Source organism: Heloderma suspectum, chromosome 5 (assembly GCF_057233095.1).
Source record: "Heloderma suspectum isolate Gila_16-S chromosome 5, 16-S_ref, whole genome shotgun sequence".
NCBI lineage: Eukaryota > Metazoa > Chordata > Lepidosauria > Squamata > Helodermatidae > Heloderma > Heloderma suspectum.
The window spans coordinates 139107980-139131499 of record NC_139462.1 but is presented as its reverse complement, the minus strand read 5'-3'; the positions used below and the strand labels follow the sequence as shown (position 1 = coordinate 139131499).

At 42.0% G+C, this 23520-nt stretch overlaps 1 protein-coding gene across 4 annotated transcripts in view; it reads left to right on the top strand.

Moving 5' to 3' along the window:
• The window catches only part of TPPP (tubulin polymerization promoting protein), a 69074-nt gene that overhangs the window by 19773 nt on the left and 25781 nt on the right, over positions 1 to 23520 (top strand). For all 4 annotated transcript variants that reach the window (XM_084857592.1, XM_084857595.1, XM_084857593.1 and 1 more), the window contains exon 2: positions 3321 to 3635. In XM_084857592.1, the coding sequence (XP_084713718.1) occupies positions 3321 to 3635 (315 nt within the window). The remainder of the gene's footprint in view (positions 1 to 3320; positions 3636 to 23520) is intronic.

The following is a 23520-nucleotide window of genomic DNA, read 5'->3' as shown; positions in this document are numbered from 1 at the left end:
TAGTCGATAGAAACCATCAAAGGGGACCATTGGTTTGATTCATGCATTTAAAAAAAAAAAACTGCCTTGACTATCTGAATTCCTAACACATCAATGTGAGATTTCTGTAAATATTCACATCTTCTCTGGTGTGCCCATGTCCTCCCTGATAATCAGGGAATGTTGTGCTGCTTGTAAATAGTCACTTGCCTGATAGCCTTTGGTAGCTGAGAACTGCTTCTAGCCACCCAGACACAGAAGCTTTACAGAACCTAGTAGTTCTTTATTAGTCAGTTTTAGCCTAAAAGGAATGGTGGTATGCATTGGTAGGCTAACTAGGAAGCATTTTTATAGGCTAGTAATTTTTGTGGATTTATTTGCCAGGCTGTCTTAAAAATAAATCACATCAAGCTCACAGAATGTGATCTTAGCATTGCTGAGGCACTCGTGGGAATAATTTGGTCTAAAAAATGTTTTTTATTTTGTATATAGCTTGTAAACAGGTTTTGTGGATTTGGATGGCTGCCAGGGGCATATCTGCAGAGCCAATCAGTGCCATTGTGAACTGCAGGAGCGATCTTACACCCTACACACTGGTGGTGATGCTCCTGCTGTTCCCTGCTAGTGTGTGTATGTGTGTGGCTGCTGCATCTCTTATAGCCATGGCCCTTGTGTTTGGAGCAGTGCGTGAGTGAGAGAAAGAGAGAGAGAGAGAGAGGGCAGTTCACACAACATGCTAATCTACACTCAGTAGTTGAACGTGGGTTGTTTTGAACTGTGGGTTGTTTGTTGAACTGTGGGTTAGCATGTTGTCTGAACGCAGCCAGGGTGGCTTGGTAACCATGCAGTGTGCCTTGTTAACCACTGTGAACAACCCAACAACAAACCATTGGTTCTCAAGGTGGCTTGTTCAAAAAAATAAGTCCCACTGCATGGTTAACAAGCTGCCCTGGCTGTGTTCAGACAACACAATAACCCATAGTTCAACAAACAACCCACAGTTCAAAACATCTAATCCCCTCCTCTGGCTGCCTACACCAAGGGAAGCTTGGAAGACGGCAACAGAAGGAGGAGAGGGCCTTCTTGGTGGTGGCCCCCAAATTATGGAATGATCTCCTCGACGAGGCTGGCCCGGCACCAACATTATCATCTTTTTGGCGCCAGGTTAAGACCTTTCTCTTCTCCTGGCATTCAGCAGCATATGATAAGTTTTAATCAATCCTGGAATGTCTTAAGGTTATGGTGGTTTGCTTTTTGAGTTTGTTTGCTTGAAGTTGTTTTAGCTATATGTTTCTTTTGTGTGCATTGTCTATTCATATTTTTTTTTATGTAAATGGTTTTTAATCTCTGTATATTGTATTTTTAATGTTTTTAATCTTTGTAAACCGCCCAGAGAGCTCCAGCTGTTGGGCTGTCAGAAATGTAAGAAATAACAACAACAACAACAACAACACCCCACTCTCAGCCACTGATTGTGGGTTACTGTGTTGTGTGAACAGCCGTAGAGAGAGTATGGGGTGAATAACACCCTTGGAGCAAGCAGGGAAACAGAGCAGGGCTTCCCCTTTGACTCTTTGCAAAAGATTCAGCTGGCTCTGCACAGATATTTATCTTAATCTTTTCCATTTGCCGCTGTTTGTGCTGCCGTGCCTGCTTCAGGGCACCTACTTAAGACTGCTTGTGTTCATAGAAAGAGAATAACAGTTCAAGGATCTATAATTCAATTTTTTAAAAGTATCTGTTTTTCTAAACTATTACATGAGTGAAGTTCAAAATGAACACTCAAAGGCATTCTTAGATCTGATTCACACATACATTGCTTGATCTCTTGTTGCTTGACTACTTGACATGTTGTGACTGGCAACTGAACGAGTGATCTGACTCCTCCATTGGAAAGCATTGCATCTGAGGAGATATGAAAGTTCTGCCTGTGATGTGTGATATGTGATGGCTGAGGCCTACTCTACCTGTGAAGCAGAATGGTAAGAATGAGGTAGTAGAGTGGGCTGTGCCACTTCAGTAGGTTGGGGGGGGGGGAATGCCATTTTTAAAAACGCTCCTCTGTATTGGGGAAAAATATTCTAGAAGTAGAAAAGTAGTACAGCAGGGAGCATTCTGGTCTACAACATATTTTCCCCGATGTGCTGGTTTTCTTCTGGCAGGGAGCTTTTTAATCAGGGGGAGCACTCAATAATGCCGTCATTCACTTGCAGCCTGAATTTGTTACAGTCCTCTCTTCTATGTCATTCTTCTGCATGTATAGATTAGACCTCATTCAGTCTTACCAAGTCACAGGGGTGTTGCTAGGTGTAGCCCCTGAATCTATTTCTTAGGGCCCTGGATCTATTCCACAGAACTCTGAGTGTCGATTAGTGTCAATGGAAAGCAATTAAACTTAGAAAAACAAGTTTTTTCTATTGGTTTGGGATAATCTGGGTCGGGGGGAAATTAATTGAAGAACTTGTTTTATTTGAGATTACTTGGATGACAAATTAGTTGGCTGACTTTGCCTTCTGTGAAATCTAAATAAATCCTATTCATTGTTTCTATATTTATATAGATATAGATATAAGATAATATGCAGATTTTACACAGATGTGTGTCCTATGGGCCTGGCCCCCAAATCTTTTACGTATGGATGTTGCTGGAGTCCGAGAGGGGGGTGGAGTCCAATAGATTCCCCCCCAGCTCAGCCTCCAAGACCCTGCTCACCAAGGTTCCATGCACTTATCGGGCTGTTAGTCCGGTGCTATGTGGTACACGACCGCCCAGCGGCTACCCATCTCCTCACCGAGCTGCCATTTTGACAAAATGTAAAAGCAATGTTGCATAAATGGCGGCTGTAAAGGTGCCATTTATGCAACATTACAGGTGTAAGTGGACTATTTATGCCTGTAACGTTGCGTAAATGGCCCCTTTACGGCCACCATTTACGCAACATTGCTTTTACAGAAAACCCCAAGCTGCCATTTTTTCACAAAATGGCAGCTCGCTGAGGGGATGGGTGCTCGTTGGGTGCTTGCTGGGCTGTCCAGCAGCTTGCACAGTGCTGTGAGCAGGAGGTGGCAGTAGTTTGGTGTGTGCCTGGCAGCGACGGACAGAAGGGAGTCCATCCATCCCTACTTTTAAGTGCCTGGCAATGATGCTGAAAATCTATGTTGGAATGAGCACTTTCAGTTCTAAGGACAGCTTAACAAAAATTTTAAAAATGTTGTATATGGCTTTATTTTCTTAAAATACCAAAGTAGGACATCGACATTTATGAATACAGTCTGAATATTTTTTAATGCAAGCTGTGACCTACAGAGAATCAACTACCTCTTCTCAATTCTTCCTTTTAGCACAATGGCTGACAACACAAGCAAGCCCAGCAAGCATGCGAACAAAACAGCTTCAAAGTCTCCTGCCGATCCCTCAAAAGAAAAAGCTGCCAAAAGGTTATCCTATGAGTCGAACAGCTCCCATGAAGGGGCCAGTGGGCATGAGCTAGGTGCTCTGGAAGAGGCTTTCAGGAAATTTGCCATCCATGGGGATACACGAGCCACAGGAAAAGAGATGCATGGGAAAAACTGGTCCAAGTTGTGTAAGGACTGTCACGTGATCGATAGCAAGAATGTGACTCTCACAGACGTTGACATTGTCTTCAGCAAAATCAAGTAATGTTTCCATCTGCTCCTTCACATTATTTTACATCAGCCTTCTCCAACCTGGTGCCCTCTAGATGTGTATCCCTCAGCTAACATAGCTGGCTGGAGGATACTGGGAATTGTAGTCCAACACATCTGGGGGACACCAGGTTGGAGAAGGCTGTTTTACATTTCCCCTCACTGATGTTTACAATGTTGAGAGTCTCTTTGTGAGAAATAATAGGTAGAACATGTGATCTACATCCATCCCAGTTGCACCTTTCCATGTTTCCATCATAAACATTATCCTCAAGTTCTTTGAATGCTTAGGTTGCACTTTTGAACGTAGTTCTTGCAGGTTCAGGAGGCTACATACTAATAGGAACAAACAATGGCTTTTTCCACAAGATACCATTCAATTGGTTTCTGAATCTCCCACATCTATAATTCAGATATCAATTTTTCAATGGCTAAAGTGAACCATTGTTTTTCAGCTGGTGCCTTACAACTTACAAATGGGTTGTATCCTGACCTAAGGTGGTTTGCACCAGCTGTACCACAGCCATTTTTAAACTGGAGAGAGAAGTCCTATTCCCTGGGGATCCTACATGAGTATAGTAAGCTCCCCGCCGCAGAAGGTCATCCCAGCATGTGGAGAGCTTCAGGAACAGGTTGCCAATGCAGCAGAGGAGGAGGGTTCAATGAGTGCATCCCTGCCTTCTCCACTTATGTGACTGGAATTTTTTTAAGGGGAAGGAGTAAATACAGGGGGAGAGAGGGAGAAAGAAAAGCTTGATATGTGTTAACAAAGTGGGCTTTATTGCAGATTAGGAGGAGGTAAAGACCTAGTTCCTAGATCAGAAAAAGTTGAAGACTATTGGGCTAGGTTGTATGTACATCCAGTTTCATTTTTATTTCATTTCATTTCTGTCCTGAATTAACAAAAATCACAAGTGACACTTTCCAGACTAAAATACATTGTTAGCTTTACTTGAGGAAAAACATTACTTTTCCTGTGAGAAGATAACTGTGTGAACTGGATGACTGTGAGAGAAAGACTGGTTTGTTTCAAGGTAACTAGTTGTGAATCATCTGGTAACTGCATCCTTCTGTAAATTTCTTGGAGCCTAATTTTTGCAGAATAGTACTTATTTGGACCTTTCTCAAAAAAGCAAAAAAATGGTAGAGAGCAGCTTTGCTACCTGATCCTACAAAGGCAGGAGGTTAAGGGGTGCCAAACAAACTTCCTAATCTCATTCTGAATGGATTATGTAGTAGTACGACCAGGGCAAATGATTCAGCAAGACCAGTCCTACCATTAGATAGAGTGAGGTGATTGCTTCAAGATGCATGGGGGAGCAGTAGTGGCCTCTGGCTATTCCTCCTGGACTCCCCAGGTCTTGGTGGAGACAGAGCTGTGTATGCTACACAGCCTGTAATGGCCCCCTTAAACTAGTCTGCTGCCTCAGGTGTGATGGAGTACACCATTGCCCACCAGCAGTGTTGAACGAAGATTCAACTGCCAGTCCAGCCGGCTTCTCTACATGGAACAGAGAGGAGGCGCCATCTTGTCTGGCCCAGGCAGCAACCCTTGGGCCAACCCTGTGATGCAGCAACCTTGCTGAAGATGAGCAAGTCCAACTTTGGTCAGTGCTTGGATTGGGAGTAAGAAGAGGGACTGTAACTAATAGATAGCGCTCATGTTTGCATGCAGAAGTCCTCAGGTTCAGTCCCTGGCATCTCCAGTTGATAGGCTCAGGTAGCAGGCAATGTGGAATGACTACTCCTAACACCCTGGAGACTTGCTACCAGACAAAGTAGACATTACTGAGTTAGATGGACCAATACTAAGCTAGGTGGACCATAAAGCAGCTACCCATGAAGCAGAATGTGATGATAGAATGGACAGTAACATTTCAGTTTACAGGTTTGAGAAATGCATTTCTTAATGCTTCCCAAAACAAAATCAAGAATTCTCTGCTAGGCTGTCATCCAATTGAAGCAATCTGAGTTGATTAAACTAAAACAGAGTAAGAACAGTATGAGTTTTAGTTGATACATTTTCATAAAACTGTATATGGATAGAATAGTAGCTCTTAAGCAAGAGCCATGCTTCCATTGTTTTAAGAATGTGCAGACAAGTTTGTAGCAGTCATCATAGAAGAGGCATTCCTCCTGCACATGAGAGAAGAATAAATCTTTTTTTAAGATGATGTTTGCTATCTGCAGTTTATATATATTTATATATTCACACACACACACACACACACACACACACTCACTCACTCATATATATGGATGGAGCACCTTTTTAGTTGTGCAATCCTATGCGTGTTTAGACACAAAAAAATCCTACAGCTCTCATGCCCTAAGACTACAATCTTATATGCACACTTCCATATGTCTTCACTGTTTCAGTGAAGACAGTGGGACTTATATCTGAGTAAACATGGATAGGATTGTGCTGTAAACTTTTAAAAAGTGTGTTAAAATTCTAATCTGCTTTCTAATTAATGGATGGCATGGAATTACTGCTTAAATATCAAGAACATAGCCTGGGGGTGCTTTTGCATCTGACATTGTTTGTTTCCACACCCAATTCAAATTAATGGTGCTTATGGCCCTAAATAGTTTGGGACCAGGAATTGTCATGGTGACATGTTGCCCATAGACATTTCAGGCAGAACATGCACAAATTAACAGACGTATTTAGAAAACTATGGGTGGCTTTCCCATTGTCCAACATGAATCTGTCCCAGGTTTGATTTCCTGCTATAGTTGGGGCATGATTGGACTTATCAGTCTGCAAACATTTTGTCAGTATGAAGTTTGCCGTATACTTGTAACACAAAATAGATCTTGTGTTGGGCCAGTCCAAAGCTGCCTTTTTGACAGAATGGGAAATACCCTATGATCCTGAGAATCCATTGGCTGATAGTAAATGTGAAGTAATATAGATAATTTACAAAGCATAATTGAATCAACTTTCAAACATATTCTAATTGTTTCTGCTTATGCATCCTCATCCAGTAACTTTTCTTAACAGTTACCACTTTTTCTTAGTTTTTCATTTGAAAGCAAAGCAAAGCAAACCAAACCGAAAGTTTGCATTATACCATTTTGGTATATATAACATGGTATATATTAGCTAGAAGTTGAAAACGATCTATTCATATGCAGCGTCCCCCTCCACAATAGTATTTTCTCTTTTGTTATGGGAGAATTACATATTTAAATGATCCTCCATGGGAAAAGTGGTTACATTTAGAAAACTAGCAAATTAGTGAGAGGCATTCTGACTCGGACTTCATCCTGACATGCTAGTTTTCTGTGTGCAGGGGCCTGTTACACGAAGGAGCATTCAGACATGCTATTCCTCTCTACAGTGTAAAGTGGAACAATCCAGTAAGAGTTGCATCCTATGCTTCTCCTGGCTCTCTCTTGTTTCATTTCGTTTTGTTTCTGCCCACCCTCATGTCACTCAGTGTGTAGTAAATAATTGAATTATATTGCCATCCTTCTCTGGATTACTTTTGGCAGATGTTGGCAGCCTGGATGAAGCAGTCTCCAGAAAGTATTAAAATAACAGACTGTAGAGATCAACAGACTGAGGTTGCCTGCTACATATTATACCATTAGTTCCCCATTAACTTACTTCCTCCATCCATTGTAAGAAAATGCAGTATATATTTACATCATTTCCTTTCCCTTAACTAACAATATAACTAAAACTCACAAACAGTTTCCTGGATTTTCTTGGTGGAAGGAGAAATGGGCAAAATCTGACTCTTGTGAATGGGATTATGCAAGAGAGAGTGAATTGGGAAACAGTAGTCATTTTAATGATTGGCTAATCCCTGAGATGCCACTAGTGCTAGCAGAAATGAAGAAAATCAGAAAAATGAAGCGGGACCAGTGAACAGTCACTAATCCTGCTGCTTGGAGCTTGGATCCAGAGCTATTGAAATGTTCAGAATATGCATAATTGAGCTGTATCAAGTTGTGTTCTTTCATTCTCGTGACTAAAATTCTAGGCAAAGACCTCTTTGCATATGTTATAGAAGCTTCTCTCTTGGAAGGATCTCAAGGTAAGCATAGCAAGGACTGGAAGGAGAAGGAAATTTACAGATGATACAGAGCAGAAAACTGGTGGTCAATGATGATGCATGACAAAGATTGTGAATACTTGTTGTGTGAAGTGGGGAGAAGAGAGGGTCACCAGAGAACATTCTAACCCAAGAGTATTTAATCTTACTCATGGATTATGTAAATGTGCCTTACATCTAATCCTATGCTTTCTTACTCAGAAGTAAGTACCATTGTACACAGTAGGACTTAATCCCTAATAAGAGTGTTTAAGATTGCAGCCTTAGTTATGTTTTGACTAGTATGCAAGCAGGGCTGTGTATTCTGAAATTTCACAATTGCATCATGCAAACACTGGACTGTATCTAATGTTAGTCCTACTTAGAGTAGACCATGGAAATGAATGTGTCTTAAGTTAGACTAACATTGGATACAACCCACATAATTTAGTACTAAACACAGAATTCAGCATCCTTAGAATTTTAGCTTTCATTAAAAATAATACAAGTTTCTAGTCCCTAAAGCTGCAAAGGCAGACACAGAATTGCATGGGCTAAGCCACAAGCAGGGGTGGGCAACTTGTGGCCCTCCAGATGTTTCGGTCTGCAGTGTCCATCTGCCCTCACCATTGGCTATGCTAAAGCTGAAGGGAGTTGTAGGCAAAAATATCTGGAGAGCTACAAATTGCCCACCCCTGGGCTAAAGTCTCAGAAGCAAGAGGGTGACTCAGCATTTCCAGTGGACAATGGCTTCATAGTTGTGCATGGTTCTGTTGCTCCATGCATAGCTAGCAAAAGTCGAATAAATAACGCAAAAGAAATATATACATGCACAAATATGTTTACTTTGTATAAGTCAAGGAAGGTTGTAGAAATCAGCTGTCCTTGGCCCAGCATTTTGATAACTTTGTTGCAATTTTTTTTTCAGCTGAATTTATACAGCCCTGCATCAAGGCATGCAGCTAGTATTTTCCCTTATGTATTTAATTCTGAGCATGATTGCAAGACATATCATGTAAATGTTGGGCTGAAGAACCACTTGTGGAGGTGATAGTGCAGTAAGGGATGCTTTCAATGTGTCTTGAATTCACAGCTCATTTTTTTGTATATGTGTTTTCGATGGAGATCTTTTTTGTGGTGGTGGTTTGTGTTTTGATTGTTTTCTCCTTTCAACCCAGTGCTTCACATTGCTTACTTTGTGAAGGGTAAGTGACTTGTTCTCTAAGGGAAAATTAAATGTATTGATTAAATCTTGTGCCCTCTAGAAAAAGGAGACTAGAAGGAAAGCAGTTGGACTGCAATTAGAAAGGGAGAAACAACCCTGCTACAAGAAACAAAATGTGGTTTACATCAGGATACCGTGTATCCCAATAACCCACTGAGATTGTGTGTGTGTGTGTGTGTGTGTGTGTGTTTGTAATGTGGGAGGGAGGCCCCAATATTTCCTAAGTATAGATGTGAGGGACCTCTGACCAGCATTCTGACATATTTCTTTGGTCATATAAATTTTCATTGTTTATTGGGGTCAGCAAATGCTCTGGGGAATTCGATACTGCAGAAATGCCAGAAGCCATGTTGCCTTGCTGGTTGTAGTAAGAGCCACTATATAAAAATACTTTTTTTTCAAAGCCACAGCCATGGTGGAGGCTACTAAAAAATACGGCCACGAAGTTGCTAATTCTATGTCATTACTTGATTGAAAAATCCAAATATTGCTGCTCATACTGGCATGTTGCTATGGTCACATGAATGACATCATGCCTTGGATCTCTTGTGAGCATTTATTTAGATAGCTGTCTCCATAGAAACATTTGTTTGTGTGTATGTGTGTTTTGTGATGTTACTAAGTGTTACATTTTAATGTGGGTTTCTGTACCAGATTGCTATCAAAAACTACTGCTAACATTAAGAGACACTATAAATATACTTAGGGCTCTCCACGCCCAAAATTAGATAATTGGGGGAAAGAATCCATCAAAAGAATAATTACCTTTTTATGGAAAAAGTAGTTGTTTTCCCCAGGGAATGCTCTTGCAATATACAGTGCCTTGATTTCTGAAAATTCCACCCATGTCATCAACAACATAAGTTCAAATGCCAGGCAGCTGTTGTAGCTTGGTTCCTACTGTACAGGTCACACTGGTCTCTTGGAAAACCTCTTACCTGAAGCCAAGCAGATTTGAATTACTCAGTATAGCTACTACTATACTATACTATAAATCAGTGGAATAAGAAATCCAGTTGTCACCATTGTCCCTGACAGATGGGTAGATGAAGCTTTGGCAACGATTCCCTCCACCCTTTATATATGTCGAATAATATTGTTTCAAACTTCAAATATTTGAAGGAGTGAGCATTTTGCAACTGCCATCCATTTTTAGTCCAAGAAAGATAGCAAAAAAATGCATGCAAACTTTAAAATAATTGCGAAGGAAAATAGTTTTGGAGACAACAATCAGACGATCATTAGAAGCAATATATTAAAAGTTGCAGCGTCCAGCTCAATGCAAAACAGGTATTTTTATGATGACCTTTTTACAGGGCAGATGGGGCGACCACTCAGGGCGCTCTCCTGTAAGATATTTAAAGGCTTCCTCTGGTTGTTGATGCCTCTTCCCAGGCCCTGAGAAGCGGGGAGCCTTGCTCCACCCAAACTGACAGTGTCTTGCATTGTCAATAAGTGACTTCCTATCATGGAACCCCAATGTCAATAATGGCAAGTGTATGTAGGAATGGGTAAGGAACTGGGGACATGCACCCCACAATAAGCTTTGGGCTAACCCAGATCATACACCTTTACCTCCAGGAGAGTGTACTCTACAAGTCACCACAGCTTTGTGTCTAGCCCAGTATTTTATTTTGGTGCAAAACACTGTCAAGTATTCTGCCCCCATGCCAGCCAAAATATGTATACAGAAATAGATAACTGGGGATGTGCACCCCAAACAAAGCATTGGACCACTCCAAATAGTATCTCCACACCTCCAGGAGAGTGTCCCCTATGAGACTGCATATAGTTGCATCTGGCCTAGTGTTTGATTTGGGCACATTACATTGTCAAGCATTTGAGGTGGACCAAAATGTATTGTGGGGCACATCCCCCATTTCTTATTCATTTCTAACCATACTGGCAATTATGGTTGCACAAACCCTGTGCCCAAATAAAGCATTGGGACAGATGCAGTCCTAAGTCAGAAGATCATAATAGTGACTATTAACATCAACGGGTGTTAATGCTAATATATAGCAAAGGAAATTTCCAAGAATGGCTGTAGATGTATTAGAGTTTTTTTGGTTTTTCATGATTAATGGGTTAACAATAAAGAGACTCAAATTACCCTATTAAACGTTTGAATATTTGAAAAGCTATTTTTAAAAAGTGACCCATTTGACCCCATGGAGCAGAGATACTACAATGTCAAATGACTGCTACTTTTCTACATTGCAAAATTGATATATTGCAATTTGTAGTATGTTATTTCTTACGTTAGTCTGATTGCTCTCTCAAAATGTAATTTCTTTTGCAATTTAAAGGTTAACCTCAGTTTTACTGGTTTGAAATATGCTGTATTTGTTGAACACTTTATATGACCTGTGGAGGTTTTATAAATACCTTATTATATAATAGGGTCGGGGCCATGGTGGCTTAGTGGCTAAGACGCTGAACTGCAGACTGGAAGGTCGGCAGGACAGCAGTTCGACCCCCGAGTGCTGCGTGACGGAGTGAGCTCCCGTCTTCAGTCCCAGCTCCTGCCAACCTAGCAGTTCGAAAGCAAGAAATTGCAAGTAGATAAATAGGTGCCGCCTCGGCGGGAAAGGTAGCAGCGTTCCGTGCACCTCGGTGTTCAGTCATGCCGGCCACATGACCACGGAAGCGTCTTCGGACAGCGCTTAGAAACAGGGATGAGCACCGCACCCTAGAGTCGGACACGACTGGTTGGGGACACCTTTGCCTTTTATATAATAGGGTCAGAACTTCTTGTTATATTGTTATATATTTGTTATTATTTATATATTTGCATTTGAGAATTTGGGGATGTTTCCTCACTATTTATTTATTACATTTATTTCCCACCTTTTTTCTTCTTCCAAAGAACCCAAGACGGCTGACATAGTCCTCCTCCTCTCCATTTTTCATCCTCACAGCAACCCTGTGTGGAAGGTTAGGCTGCGAGTCAGTGACTGGCCCAGTGAGCTTCATGGCCGAGTGGGGACTAGAACCTGGATCTCCCAAGTCTCAGTCCAACACTCTATCCACTACACTGCACTGGCTCTATACAGTTTAGTAATTTTGGCATGGGCCCTTAGGGGCAAAGCAGTAGCTTTAATTTAATTTCACTTTCATTCTGCTAGTTAGTTATAGTTTTCTCCAGGCAGGAACTGGGATAAGTCTTCCCTCTGCCTTCTCTCTGATAATCTCAGCTCCATTTCTACTTAATTTTTGTGCAACTATTACACTTCTTGTAGCTAAGTGATACGCACTGTCAGATCTTGGTGAGATGTGTTAAAGATGTTTGGGGCAAATAATCATCTGGCTTTAAAGTAAATTAATTAACTGATTGAATCTAAATGAATTTGCATATCATCAAAACCTCAATAGAAGTGCATTTTTAAGAAAGCTTGAGAACTGGGAGGTGTAATGTAGATTTGAGATGGGAATCCCATCTATTTTGGATGGGATTGCACTGCCTGTGAAAGATCAGGTCTACAGTATAAATCTAGTTGTGTCACTGGATGCCCAAATGGTGCTCATGGCTCAAAGTACATTTCAACAGTTTTGGTTGGTGCACAAGCTATGGCTCTTCCTGGGAAAACTGGTTCTTGCCACAGTTATCTATGTCTTGGTAATGTCCACGTTATACTAATGTAATGCATTAAATGTGGGACTGCTCTTGAAGACTATTCAGAAACATCTACTCTGTTCCGAATGTGTTTCCCTGGTTATTAATCAGGGCTTATAGATCTGATCATATTAGTTCCATTGTAAAAAAATCTCTGCTGACTTCCGGTGTATTTACAAACGCAGTCCAAAGTGCTGGCTTTAACTTGTAAAGCCTTAAACAGCTGGAAACCAGAGTACTTTAAAGATAGCCTTCTCCCATATGTCTGTACATTAACATCTACAGAGGTCCTGTTTCAGGTGCCCTTGCCTTCAGAAGTGAAGTGGGTGGTTAGTTGAATTAGGGTGCACTCCTATACTCACTTACCTGAGAGTAAGTCCCATTGAACTCAATGAGCCACACTTCTGAGTAGACCTGTACAGGATTGCACTGGCAGTGGAGGTCTTTTGGTGTGGCACCCAGATTTTGGAACTCCCCAGCTGTATTCAACAAGCACCTATTTATTATGTTTTTGCACTGATTAAACACTGTTATGTTCTTTAATGCCTTTGGTGCCTGATTGGAAAGATGTGGTTTTGTTTGTTTTCCAGGAGTCTGCAGCATTTGGGGGTTTGGTTATAAATTCGAATTGCTCCATTGTTGCTTGTTGTGTGTGTGTGTGTGTGTGTGTGTGTGTGTGTGTATGTGTGTACGATTATCGTGTTATCTTGTTTACCTCCTTGGAGACCTGACAGGGTTAAAAGGTGGGTTATAGATATTTTAAGTATAAACTAGATACATTCATGGATAAATGGTCTATCAAATGCTATATGTCATGATAGCTAAATGGAACCTCCAGGTTCAGAGGCAGCATACCTCTTAGTGGCCACTTCCTGTTTGTCCTCAGCATCTGCTAATTTTTATCTGGATGCCTATAGCTGGAAAGAGAATTCTCAACTAGCTGTGTCTTTTGGGCTGATCCAGCAGGGCAGTTCTTAATCTATTTTTCTTTCTCTTGTTACAGTACCACTAGGACAGCGGTGGGGAAAGTGTGGCTCTCCAGTTGTTGTTGGACTGAAATTCCCATCAGCTCTAGCCAGAAGAGCCAGTAGTGAGGGATGATGGGAGTTGCAGTCCAACAACATGTGGAGGGTCACACGTTCCCTGCACTAGTACCAAAATGGCTACAAAAATAATAACCTCAGGCCCAGCATTAAATCAACAAAAACTGAAAGCATCTCCCAATTCATCAATTTAAATCATGCAGTTTTACTTTTAATGTTAGAGATCCTGTGTGATTATATGCAATCTAGAAATAGTTACCACAGGCACAGCATGAGAAGTTTCTTTAATGCGCTAGCCTTGGGCTATGCAGTAAATAGATAAATGAAAGAACACAGGATGTCTCTTGAGAGAGTTTGGCTTTTGTGCCAGACACTAAGAGGACTGCCTTTTAGAGGGTCTGTATTCTCTTCTGGCCCATGTCTGGGATGTTTAGGCATGCTGACCTGAGTCAGGCAATGTCTGTTGTGCAGTTGTTCATGTTATCCAAAGCTGTTTCATGTGCATATAAATCAGGCCTGAATGAACTGCATGCCTGAGAACAAAAAGCAGGCAGCTGGTTAATTTGTGAGTAGTTTCCAGGCTGAAACTGGGCAGATGTGGAAAATGTCCTGGGTTTGAACCACACGTTAACACGGTTGAGTGTGAGCAGCCCACACTCAACCACTGAGTGTGGGTTAGCATGTTGTGAACCCAGCCATGACACTGTGGTCCTGAGTGCAGCACAAAGAAACCAATAGAAGGGATAAATTGGTTCAATAAAGCTGTAAGGAGAATCAATAAGCAGATAAGCAAATTAATATAGTTAATTGAGCTCCTTGGGGTAAAAACAGGATATACATGTAATAAATTTTTAAAAGTATGAATATTCCATTATTTTATTAACATTATAGTAAAAGTTGTATGCCTTTTGCTGTGGTTTCCCTTAGTGCCCTGAAATGAGTTGACTTTCATTGAATGCTTTTTTTCCACACTGTTCTGTGGACTGCTTTGTGCTGTGCTCATGTTGGGAGCTTTCATTTTGTTGGAATAGTCATCATCAGCTTCTGGCATCTTGGACAGAAGTTGGGTTCTGATGCTGATGGTAGATCAAATCACATTCCCTGACATCATGTATGTTTAGAATTAAAAACACGTGACGGGATTGCAATGATATAAGTAAGCTTTATATATAGCCACTCAACTGGGGCAAGTGTGAATTGCTTCCAAGTGACTAAAAAATAAAACGTTGTAAAAATTGGGTTCTCCTGCCCAATTTTAGGCCACAGTTAGGATAGGTTGTGTGGGCAGGGTGGCTAGTAAAACAACAATATGTAGGATACTAACTTTTAGGGACTAGTTTGCAAGACTGACATACAACATGGCTCAGAATATCAGGTGGAAGCTGCATGTTATACTGTGCCTCTGTAGCAGCGATTGCTAGTTTTTCACCTTCTTTATACCACTGTTGTTGCCATGTGATTAAGCCAACACAAATAGGTAAAGTGGAGCTATGATCGGCTTCTTTTTTTAAAATACATTTCAGACCCAAAGCAAGGATAAGGTAGCATAGATGAGTGGTGTGAATCAAAGTGGCTTCCATTTTTGTAGCTCTTGCCCAGAAAATGTGATGTTATAGATACAGGTTGACAAGAAACTGCTTTCAACTGCAGAGAGACTCCATTAATCACGATACTAGATTGCAATAGCAACATACCAGGCAAGCAGAAATCCTGGGAGTAGAATTACAGCACAGGAATGGAAATGTTTGCTTGTTAAAATGCTAACCCAGCAACAGATGAACAGCACCCTTGAAGCTGTTTGGGACATGACCACAAGAAAGTAGCGAGGGACCTGGGCCAAAAGAGTACAGTGTAACTTATTAATATGCATCTTGTTACAGGATGGATGCCATCAAGAAAACAGTCTTTGCATGCTTTGGCTCAGACACTAATTGGTGAAGAGTTTAAGTACTATATTTAGATAAGGCAGACTTGTGTTGCTGAAAGACACCCAAGTTAATGTTACATGAAACCATTCCTCTTTGAGATTTCATATTGACTTCAATGAGGTGATAATGTGGGTTCTAGGAGTATTTTTTAAAACATTCTGGAAGGAGTGGAAAAAAACCAGATGCCAGGTTAAAAAAAAATGTGTTTATTTGTTGGCTCTTTTCATCTCTTGATAAATGTATTATCCCATTTTTCACCTTTGGGAGTTGTAGTGATGGTGGAAGATGTTTTAATTTCTAAATGTGTGCATGTAGCACAGAAATGTGGCTTTATGGATTCGGGCCTTTTATTAGAAAGCAGAATTCTCATGAAGTTAGTTATAATAAATAGAGCATCTCTATAACAATGTCCTATGTTTGCTGCTGAGCTGGATTTTTGTATTTTGGGTATAGTAGTTTGGTCTAGAGATACGACTGTGTTGTCTTATAGCCTATAAGGTGGTGCAGTGGTGAGAATGTTGGACTAGGACTGGGGAAACCCAGGTTCAAATCGCCATTCAGTCATGGAGCTTCTTGGATGACTTAAGGCCAGTTTCTCCCTCTTGGCCTAACCTACCTCCTAGGGCAGTTGTGTGGATACAATGAAGAGAGTGACAGAGAAAAATGTATTCCACTGTGTGCTCCTTCGAGGAGGGGTGAGACAGAAGTATAATAACTAAATATAGTCCAGTGAGGTGACTTGCTTGCATTATTAAATATAGAATAACCAGGATTCTCCACAGCTACGGCTATTCCTCTTCCCCCAGTCAGTTCTGCAAACTTCTGCACCATCTCTCCCTCCCATATTATCAGCATTTGGGAAGCTGCTTGATTTATTGAAATGTGGAATGCCCTTTACAGTGATGAGGGCTCTTTCATATTTGCCAAATCCAGCTCTTCTGAAGGCAAACTTCATCTATAGCCAGCAAGAACGGATCTCCTTATTGCTCAGACCAGTGAGCAAACCTGCCCTTTGAGCAAATTTTTATAGTAGTCAGGGAATATCTTCTAGCCTGCTTTGGGCCCATTGCTTTAAGGAAGCAGCCTTGGCTAATTTCCCTGCACTTTCCTTCTTTTGGGCAGAATTGGGTGCTGGAGCTAACAGATAGCTTGTGTGGTCTTCACGTATTTTTTTTTTTTTTCATATCCTACTTTCCTGACCTCCAGCTAGGGACACTTGTGAATGCTGCCAACCAAGCCCTCTTTGTTTTTGTCTCTGTTTGGGTTTCCCATAGAATAACTATGTGGGGTGGGGTGGGGTAGGATGAGGTTCACAAGTACACTTTTCTCTTTAGAACTCTTGAACTATAATCATGTTTCCTGCAAAACACTCCCCCAAACACCACAACTGTAGGAGAATCTCCATAGCAACCAGTGCTGAGGTGAATTATAGCATCTGTTTACATTTTTAGGTTGCTAAACAGGAGGTTAAGAGAGGAAGTGAAGGAAGCATGGTTGAACTTTTCCTCAGTGGGAAAACTGTGTGTGTGCATGTGTGTGTGTTGTGTACACAACGGTGGCAGAAATTGAGTTTAGCCAGGACACTTGAATTAACATCCCTGTTTCCATCCTTGTATTCTCCTGGAAAAAAAAACTTGAGGTTTTGAAAACAACTCGTTGCTTAACTTTTAGGAGCAAGGTACTTTCTTCACCATGCTATACTAGTGATATCTGAAAGTTTATTCAAATTAGTGGTGGGTTTTTTTTAAACTTTCATAATTTTCCCTATTGTGGCACCTTGAAGATTAACACATTTATTATGGCATAAGCTTTCATGGATACTGTCAGCTTCATCAAATCGACAGTGTCCACAAAAGCTTATGCCATAATAAACATGTTAGTCTTTGACAAGCTGCAAGACTCTTTGTCTAACATGGTGACCCCTCTAGAAAAACTTTTCAGTGTTGCAGTTTTTCTCCAGATAAACCATGTGAAGTTTATGTTGTTTCACACTTCCCCCAGGGGTAGGAAGTTCCACCAAAGCCCTTTTACAGGCTCTGTTTTCTTGGGAGGAGAGAATACTAGGATTCACATTGTGTTTTTTTAATTAACTGCTTATTTACAAAATGTACATTTGAGCAGATGGGACACTCACATGTTTCTTCTGCCCACCACAAAATCTCTTAGCAACTTGATCAACAAGCTTCAAACCTGCTTGTGTTTTTCTCTTTTCTGTCCAGTGGGATAGAAGTGTAATGATAAATTAAATTATTACAGGAACAGGGGAGAGAAAAGGGAATAAGTTGATCAGAAAAACTTACCTCAGAATTAATGGTCACCATCAGCTATTTTCAGGTGCCTTCCCTCCAGCAGACACTATACTTCACAAAAAATATTGCTGTCTGCACATTACCCAGAATTATGAACTTCAGACTGCAGGTGGGGCATGTGTGAAATGTTTTTTTTTAATGCTGCCCCCCGCCAGAAACATGAATAAAGGAAAAAACATTCATGTAGCAATTTTGTAGACCAGGGAGACACATTTTTGTAGGACTTTCCCTGTTATAATAGCTTTTACATGAGTTACATTTTTCTGTGAGGTGCACAGAAACATTCAGAAATGTGACACCCCACCTCCCACAAGCCTGAACCAGTACTGCCAAAGTTCTACCACCTCCTTCTGCATATTGCAGGGGCGGGGAACCTCTTTTTCTGCAAGAGCCGAATTCAGTTTTGAAGAAGCGCTTGGAGACCACATTCCGGCGGTTGGTGGGGGCAAAGGCAAAAGGGGTGGGACCAAAAATACAGAAAATAACGGTATACTGTAGTTTAAAGCCTTCATTGCCAGTAACTAAGGCTTAGGAGAGGCATTTCAAATTTTTAGAATGGGGAAAAACTGCAAAACAGTTGGGAAACCACCAAATGAGCAATGGTTGGACGGCAGGGGAAGGAGCCATGGCCATCTGGAGAACCCAAAAGGCCGGATTTGACCCCCAGGCCTGAGGTTTCCCAACATAATGTATAGAATGGCTCTCAAATATAATTCTGGTATTGGCAACTGCTTTTCTGATCTATAAGCCTGCTGTCACAGTGTGAATCGGCTTCACAGTGGTAGTAATTGTTTTAAAGATCTGGGTGTGAAGGATTATGCTGGGATGATGTCTCTGCCAACCTTGTCCTCCTGTGGCTGAGATAATGAAGATGATTACGGCGTTCTGGAGATGGGTGGGGATGGGCAGTGAGTCCAAGCTACAGCAGCTGCAATATAAATGACGTGGGAGAGAGAGGCAAAAGGGGAGGCTGTGAAGAGAAGGAGCATCTTGTGAGAAATTACCAGGACCAAGGCATGCTTTGTATGCTAGGGGTGCAGGAGGTTGCAGAGCGAGAATGTAGGGTTATTGTCTGAGCTGGGGAGTTGGGTTCTGTTTTTTTTTTAGTAATCACTTCTTCGTGGTCTCTGTGCATCACACATATGGGGCTCTGCGCCTGTGCTGAGCCTTGTTCGGGAAACTTCTAAAGCGTAGGAACATTTTGGCGGGAACCCTCACCCACCATTCACTAGGCATATCCCAGTGGGTTCCCACCTGTTCCCTCAGTTCTGTTTTGACTGCCTAGCGGTAGCCTCATTGGGAGATTCCTCCATGTATGGAGAACTTTTTGTTGTCGGTGTTTTTACACTGGTGCTGAGGTCTTTGTTAGCTGTTTTCTCTGTTTTTCACCATTCCTACTTGTCTTTGTACCTTTTTTGTCATTAAATTTCCCCCCCCCCTTAATCTGTTCATTCTTCTTTTTGTCGTTTACCGCAGCTGCGGTCTTCTTACGGCCACACAGTCCCTGTTAAGTAAATGCGTCAAATGTGGGAGTAACATTTTAGGTGTAGGGATAGGCAGCCTTTTTTCTGCTATGGGCTGCATTCTGCTGTGGGACTGCATGCTGGCAGTGTGCAGGGTTGAAGCTAGTGGTTGGCAGAGCCAGGCCCAGAAGTGGGCTGCCAGGGAAGGGACATGTGGCTCTTGCTAGAGGTCTGAACTAGTGCCATGCTAAAAATTTCTCCCACATTTTTTTCAATCATTCTCATTCAATTTGATAGAAAAGAAATTCAAAGGAGAAGAAATTTCAGAGAAATTCTCATGGGTTAGGTTCAGGGTTCTTGTGCTTACCATACTTATGAGGTGGCTGAGGAGTGTGCATGAGTGTCCTGTCTGTCATTGTACAATAATATCTGGGGCAGCCTGTAACCTCCTCAGCTTCCCACACTTCAGTTAAAGACGTCATGAGGAAGACATCATGAGGCAATTCCTCCCATGGGGCTTGTTTAGTTCAGGAATTGCAGGTGGCCTGGGAGGCTACAGAGCAATGGAAAGATGTGTTATAGGGAGAGAAAACACACATAGCACCCTCAGCCACCTTGCAGTGATTAGGTAAGCTCAAAAACCAAAAGAAATTCAAAATTCTGCCTTAGAAAAGTGGAAACCTCAACATAGTTGATGCTGTTGCCACTTGCAGGAGCCGTTCAATAAACCAAAAACCCTTAGGGAAAAAAGACAGAACCTGTGCTACAACCTCTGCCATTAGTGAGCCCTATCTGTGGGAAACTTTTGGAGAATTTCTCCTCCTCTAGAAGAAATTTGGTGAAATTGTCCCTCCAGTTTCTCTGCCCACAAATAGGCTGGAGAGTTTTGAGAGGCCATTTGCACACAGTTCTAGTCTGAACTGATCACTTGAAGAGGGCTTTTGAGTTCCATATGGCCCTAGAGCCATGGTTGCTCACCCCTAACAAAACATCTTAGATGAGTGCAACTAAAAAATGTAATGCATGAAGTGGCCTTTATTTGCAAGGTTGGTGGAGAGGCTCGGGCAGGGGGGGAATAGTGGACCTACGTTAAGTACTAACACTCTGATCTTGGACAATATATTAGAACTGCAAGAGTGCCCTTTATTTTATTTATTTGTACCCTGCCTTTAAGGGTGCATTGCCACCATGAGGTGACTTGCAGACACCCCCCCCAAAAAACCCCCATTAAAACACAATATTATAGAATACAACTGCAAAGTTTTAAAACCAGCAACTGTTGAAATTTTCCACCACAGCAAATGAGTTCAACGTGGACTGGAATAAAATGTTTTCAAAGTTCTTTTACAAATCAGCAATGATGAGGAACACTCTGGCAGAGGTGTGAGGCCACTATTGAAAAGCCCCTGTCCATTACCAGCAGGCCTGAAAGCAGGGCTTCCAACATTGATCTCAGAGCTGCTATTGTAGCCTTCCCCAACCTGGTGTCATTCAGATGTGTCGGACTACAGATCCCGTCACCCTCGGCCAGCAGACCACTGGCCATGCTGGCAGGGGATTATGGTATTTGAAGTCCAACACATCTGGATGGGACCAGGTGGGGAAGGCTATGCTATTGCAAGTGTGAGAACCTCAAGCAGGTATCTTGAAAGGTTCAAGCTTGGCATTCAAGCACAAGCAAAGGCTTGCCGTGCCTTTTTCCTCCTCCGGGCACAGCCTAGCTTCCCCCTGTCTTTGCAGTGCATTTGACAGATGTGCCAGTAGTTTGAATGCTGATTTCAGTTGTCTTTAGGCAAGTTCCTTAATTTCTAAAGTGCTCCATGCACATTTTTCTAATAAAGTGTACATTTGCTCTCTTATTTTCTTTTTTTAAAGCATAATAATTTAAGTTGAAAAACTGCTCCAAAGTGCTGGCAGTGGGGTTGGGGAGAGGGCAGAGGAGGTAGGCTCATGATACCACAGGTTTCAGCCAATCAGTACTGTCCATAGTTGGCTCCTGTTGTAAGCGCACATATCTGATTCCCCCTGAGCTTGATTGTGGAGAGGAGATAGCATGTCTGCAAAAGCAACAACAAAAAAAACCCACAGTGAGCATACTTTCATAGCAGTCTCACAATCCAACTTATTTGTTTATTTCAAGGATTTATATCCTTAAAAAGCTTTCCCTGGGTGGCTTACACATCATAGCAAAAATAATAGTATAATAAAAATGCAGGTAAAGGGTTGGATCCAGATTTACTCTGGATCAACTGTGCTGGTAGAAGTATATTTCTCCGTCCCCTCCTTCTCAGAGCAGCCCTTCCAGCCCCTGGAAAATGTTACATAGAGTCAGGAGAAGCTGCTGAATGGGACGAGCTGTGGGGTGAGCAGTGGGCTGGCAGGGAGAGGGGATACTCCAAAAACAGGCAGAAGGACCTTCCGCAAGCAGAGCCTTTTCTCTCAAGGAAGGCAGATCCTGGGTCCAACCTAAAAACAACTTGCCAAAACTAAAAAAGCGATGTCAAAACAGCATAACAACCATGTATGTTTGCATGCACTCCAGCTTTGAGAGTCACACTGTTCCAAAGAATAATTTGCTCTTTGCTCAACTGAAAATAGTGCTAGTTGGTACCGCTTAGGGAGGGTACCAGCTTGAGCTGGTTTGACATCTAGCACAGGAGCAAAGGGCTGCACATTGCATTGATTTGTGGTACCATCCAGATGTCCTTAGTTTTTTTTTTTTTTTAATCAAATACTCTCAGCTGCAAGGATTATGGATTTATCAGTTTATTGAAGCCAGTTAGTGAATTGTTTCTGCAATCAATGAGAGCCTTTCTGTTATTGTTTCATATTTAAGAGTCATAGAATCGCCAACTTGAATGTGCCACAAGATAATGTCTCTCTTAGAGCCAAAAATCATAATCGTAAATGGAAATATAAAACTGATGAGTGGTTTTGTAACAAGGCAGGAGCTCATTGTGCTGTTGTTGATCTTGTTCAGTGGCTGACTTGCTTAGTGTTTAATGACAGTGGGAAACTATCTTGTTTAAAGAAATGCTACATTTTTTCACTGTACTTCTCAGTAAATACAAGAGGCCATAGGGCAGCAGCCTTGAGGCTTGCCATGGCTGTTTTCAGCAATGGAAATTGTAGCTGACACCTTTTCATTGGCCTGTGATATTGCACCAGGGCAGGAAGAAGGGTTGATGCCACTTTGATAGTAACAGCCACCATAAACCCATGAGTGGCTGGGTACTTTGCCAAGGTGGTGTGGCACAGAAATATGAGGGGAGAGGGTGTAGCATGGGATAGGTTAAACGGGGAAGGTTGGGAACGCATGATCGTAACAGCATTCCCCCCTCGACTTCATGGAATGCGGCTAGCCACTTTCCTGTGGCAAGAAAGCGGCGAGCGGTTATGTGTGCAAGCTGTGAGCCATCAAGTCCCCAGTTTAAAATACTGCCTTTGTCACAAGCTTGCTAGACAGCCGTAGGCAGGATGCTGTTCTCCCTGACTCATCTGAAACTTCAGTAAAGGCATAATAATATTGGCCTGCTTCACAGGGCTCAGTAGGGATTATTACACATGAAGTGCTTTGGACATTTTAGCTGGGATCTAGAGAGGCCTACATGTATATGTGGTGGTGGTGACAGCTGATTTTTCCCTCTTGGTGGCAGCCCCTAGCCCTGCTGGGGTGTTGCTCCAGAGGTCCCACAACCTTTGAGGAGACTCTTTGCAGGGTGTTGGGGAGCTGCCATCAGAAGGGGAGAGATGAAAAGTCCCTGTGTTTGTCGGGCATGTTGCACCCCAGCCTTTGAAATGTGCACTATAAAGGTTCATGTTATTATGAGATGGCTGATGTATATATGCGTTGGCAGCTTGGCTAGTAAAAGTGTTTGCCAGCTAGTAATGATGGTGGATTTATTTCCAGAGTTACTGAGGATGCATCAGTGCTTGTCCACACCAGTGTCCAGTCATGCTACCATGAGCAATTTGAACACGGCTTCTAGTTCCCACTCGGCCATGAAACTCAGTGGGTGACTTTGGGTCAGTCACTGACACTCAGCCTAACCTCACGGGGTTGTTGTAGGGGTAAAATGGAGAGGAAGAGGAGGAGGAGGATTATGTATGCCACTTTGGGCTCATTGGAGGAAAGGCAGGATATAAATATAAAAGCAAGAAAGAAATACAAGCCCCCACATCTTATGACCGAGCAAGCTGGACATAGTCTACCAGCCATGAATTGTGGCTTTCCAAGGACTTGACA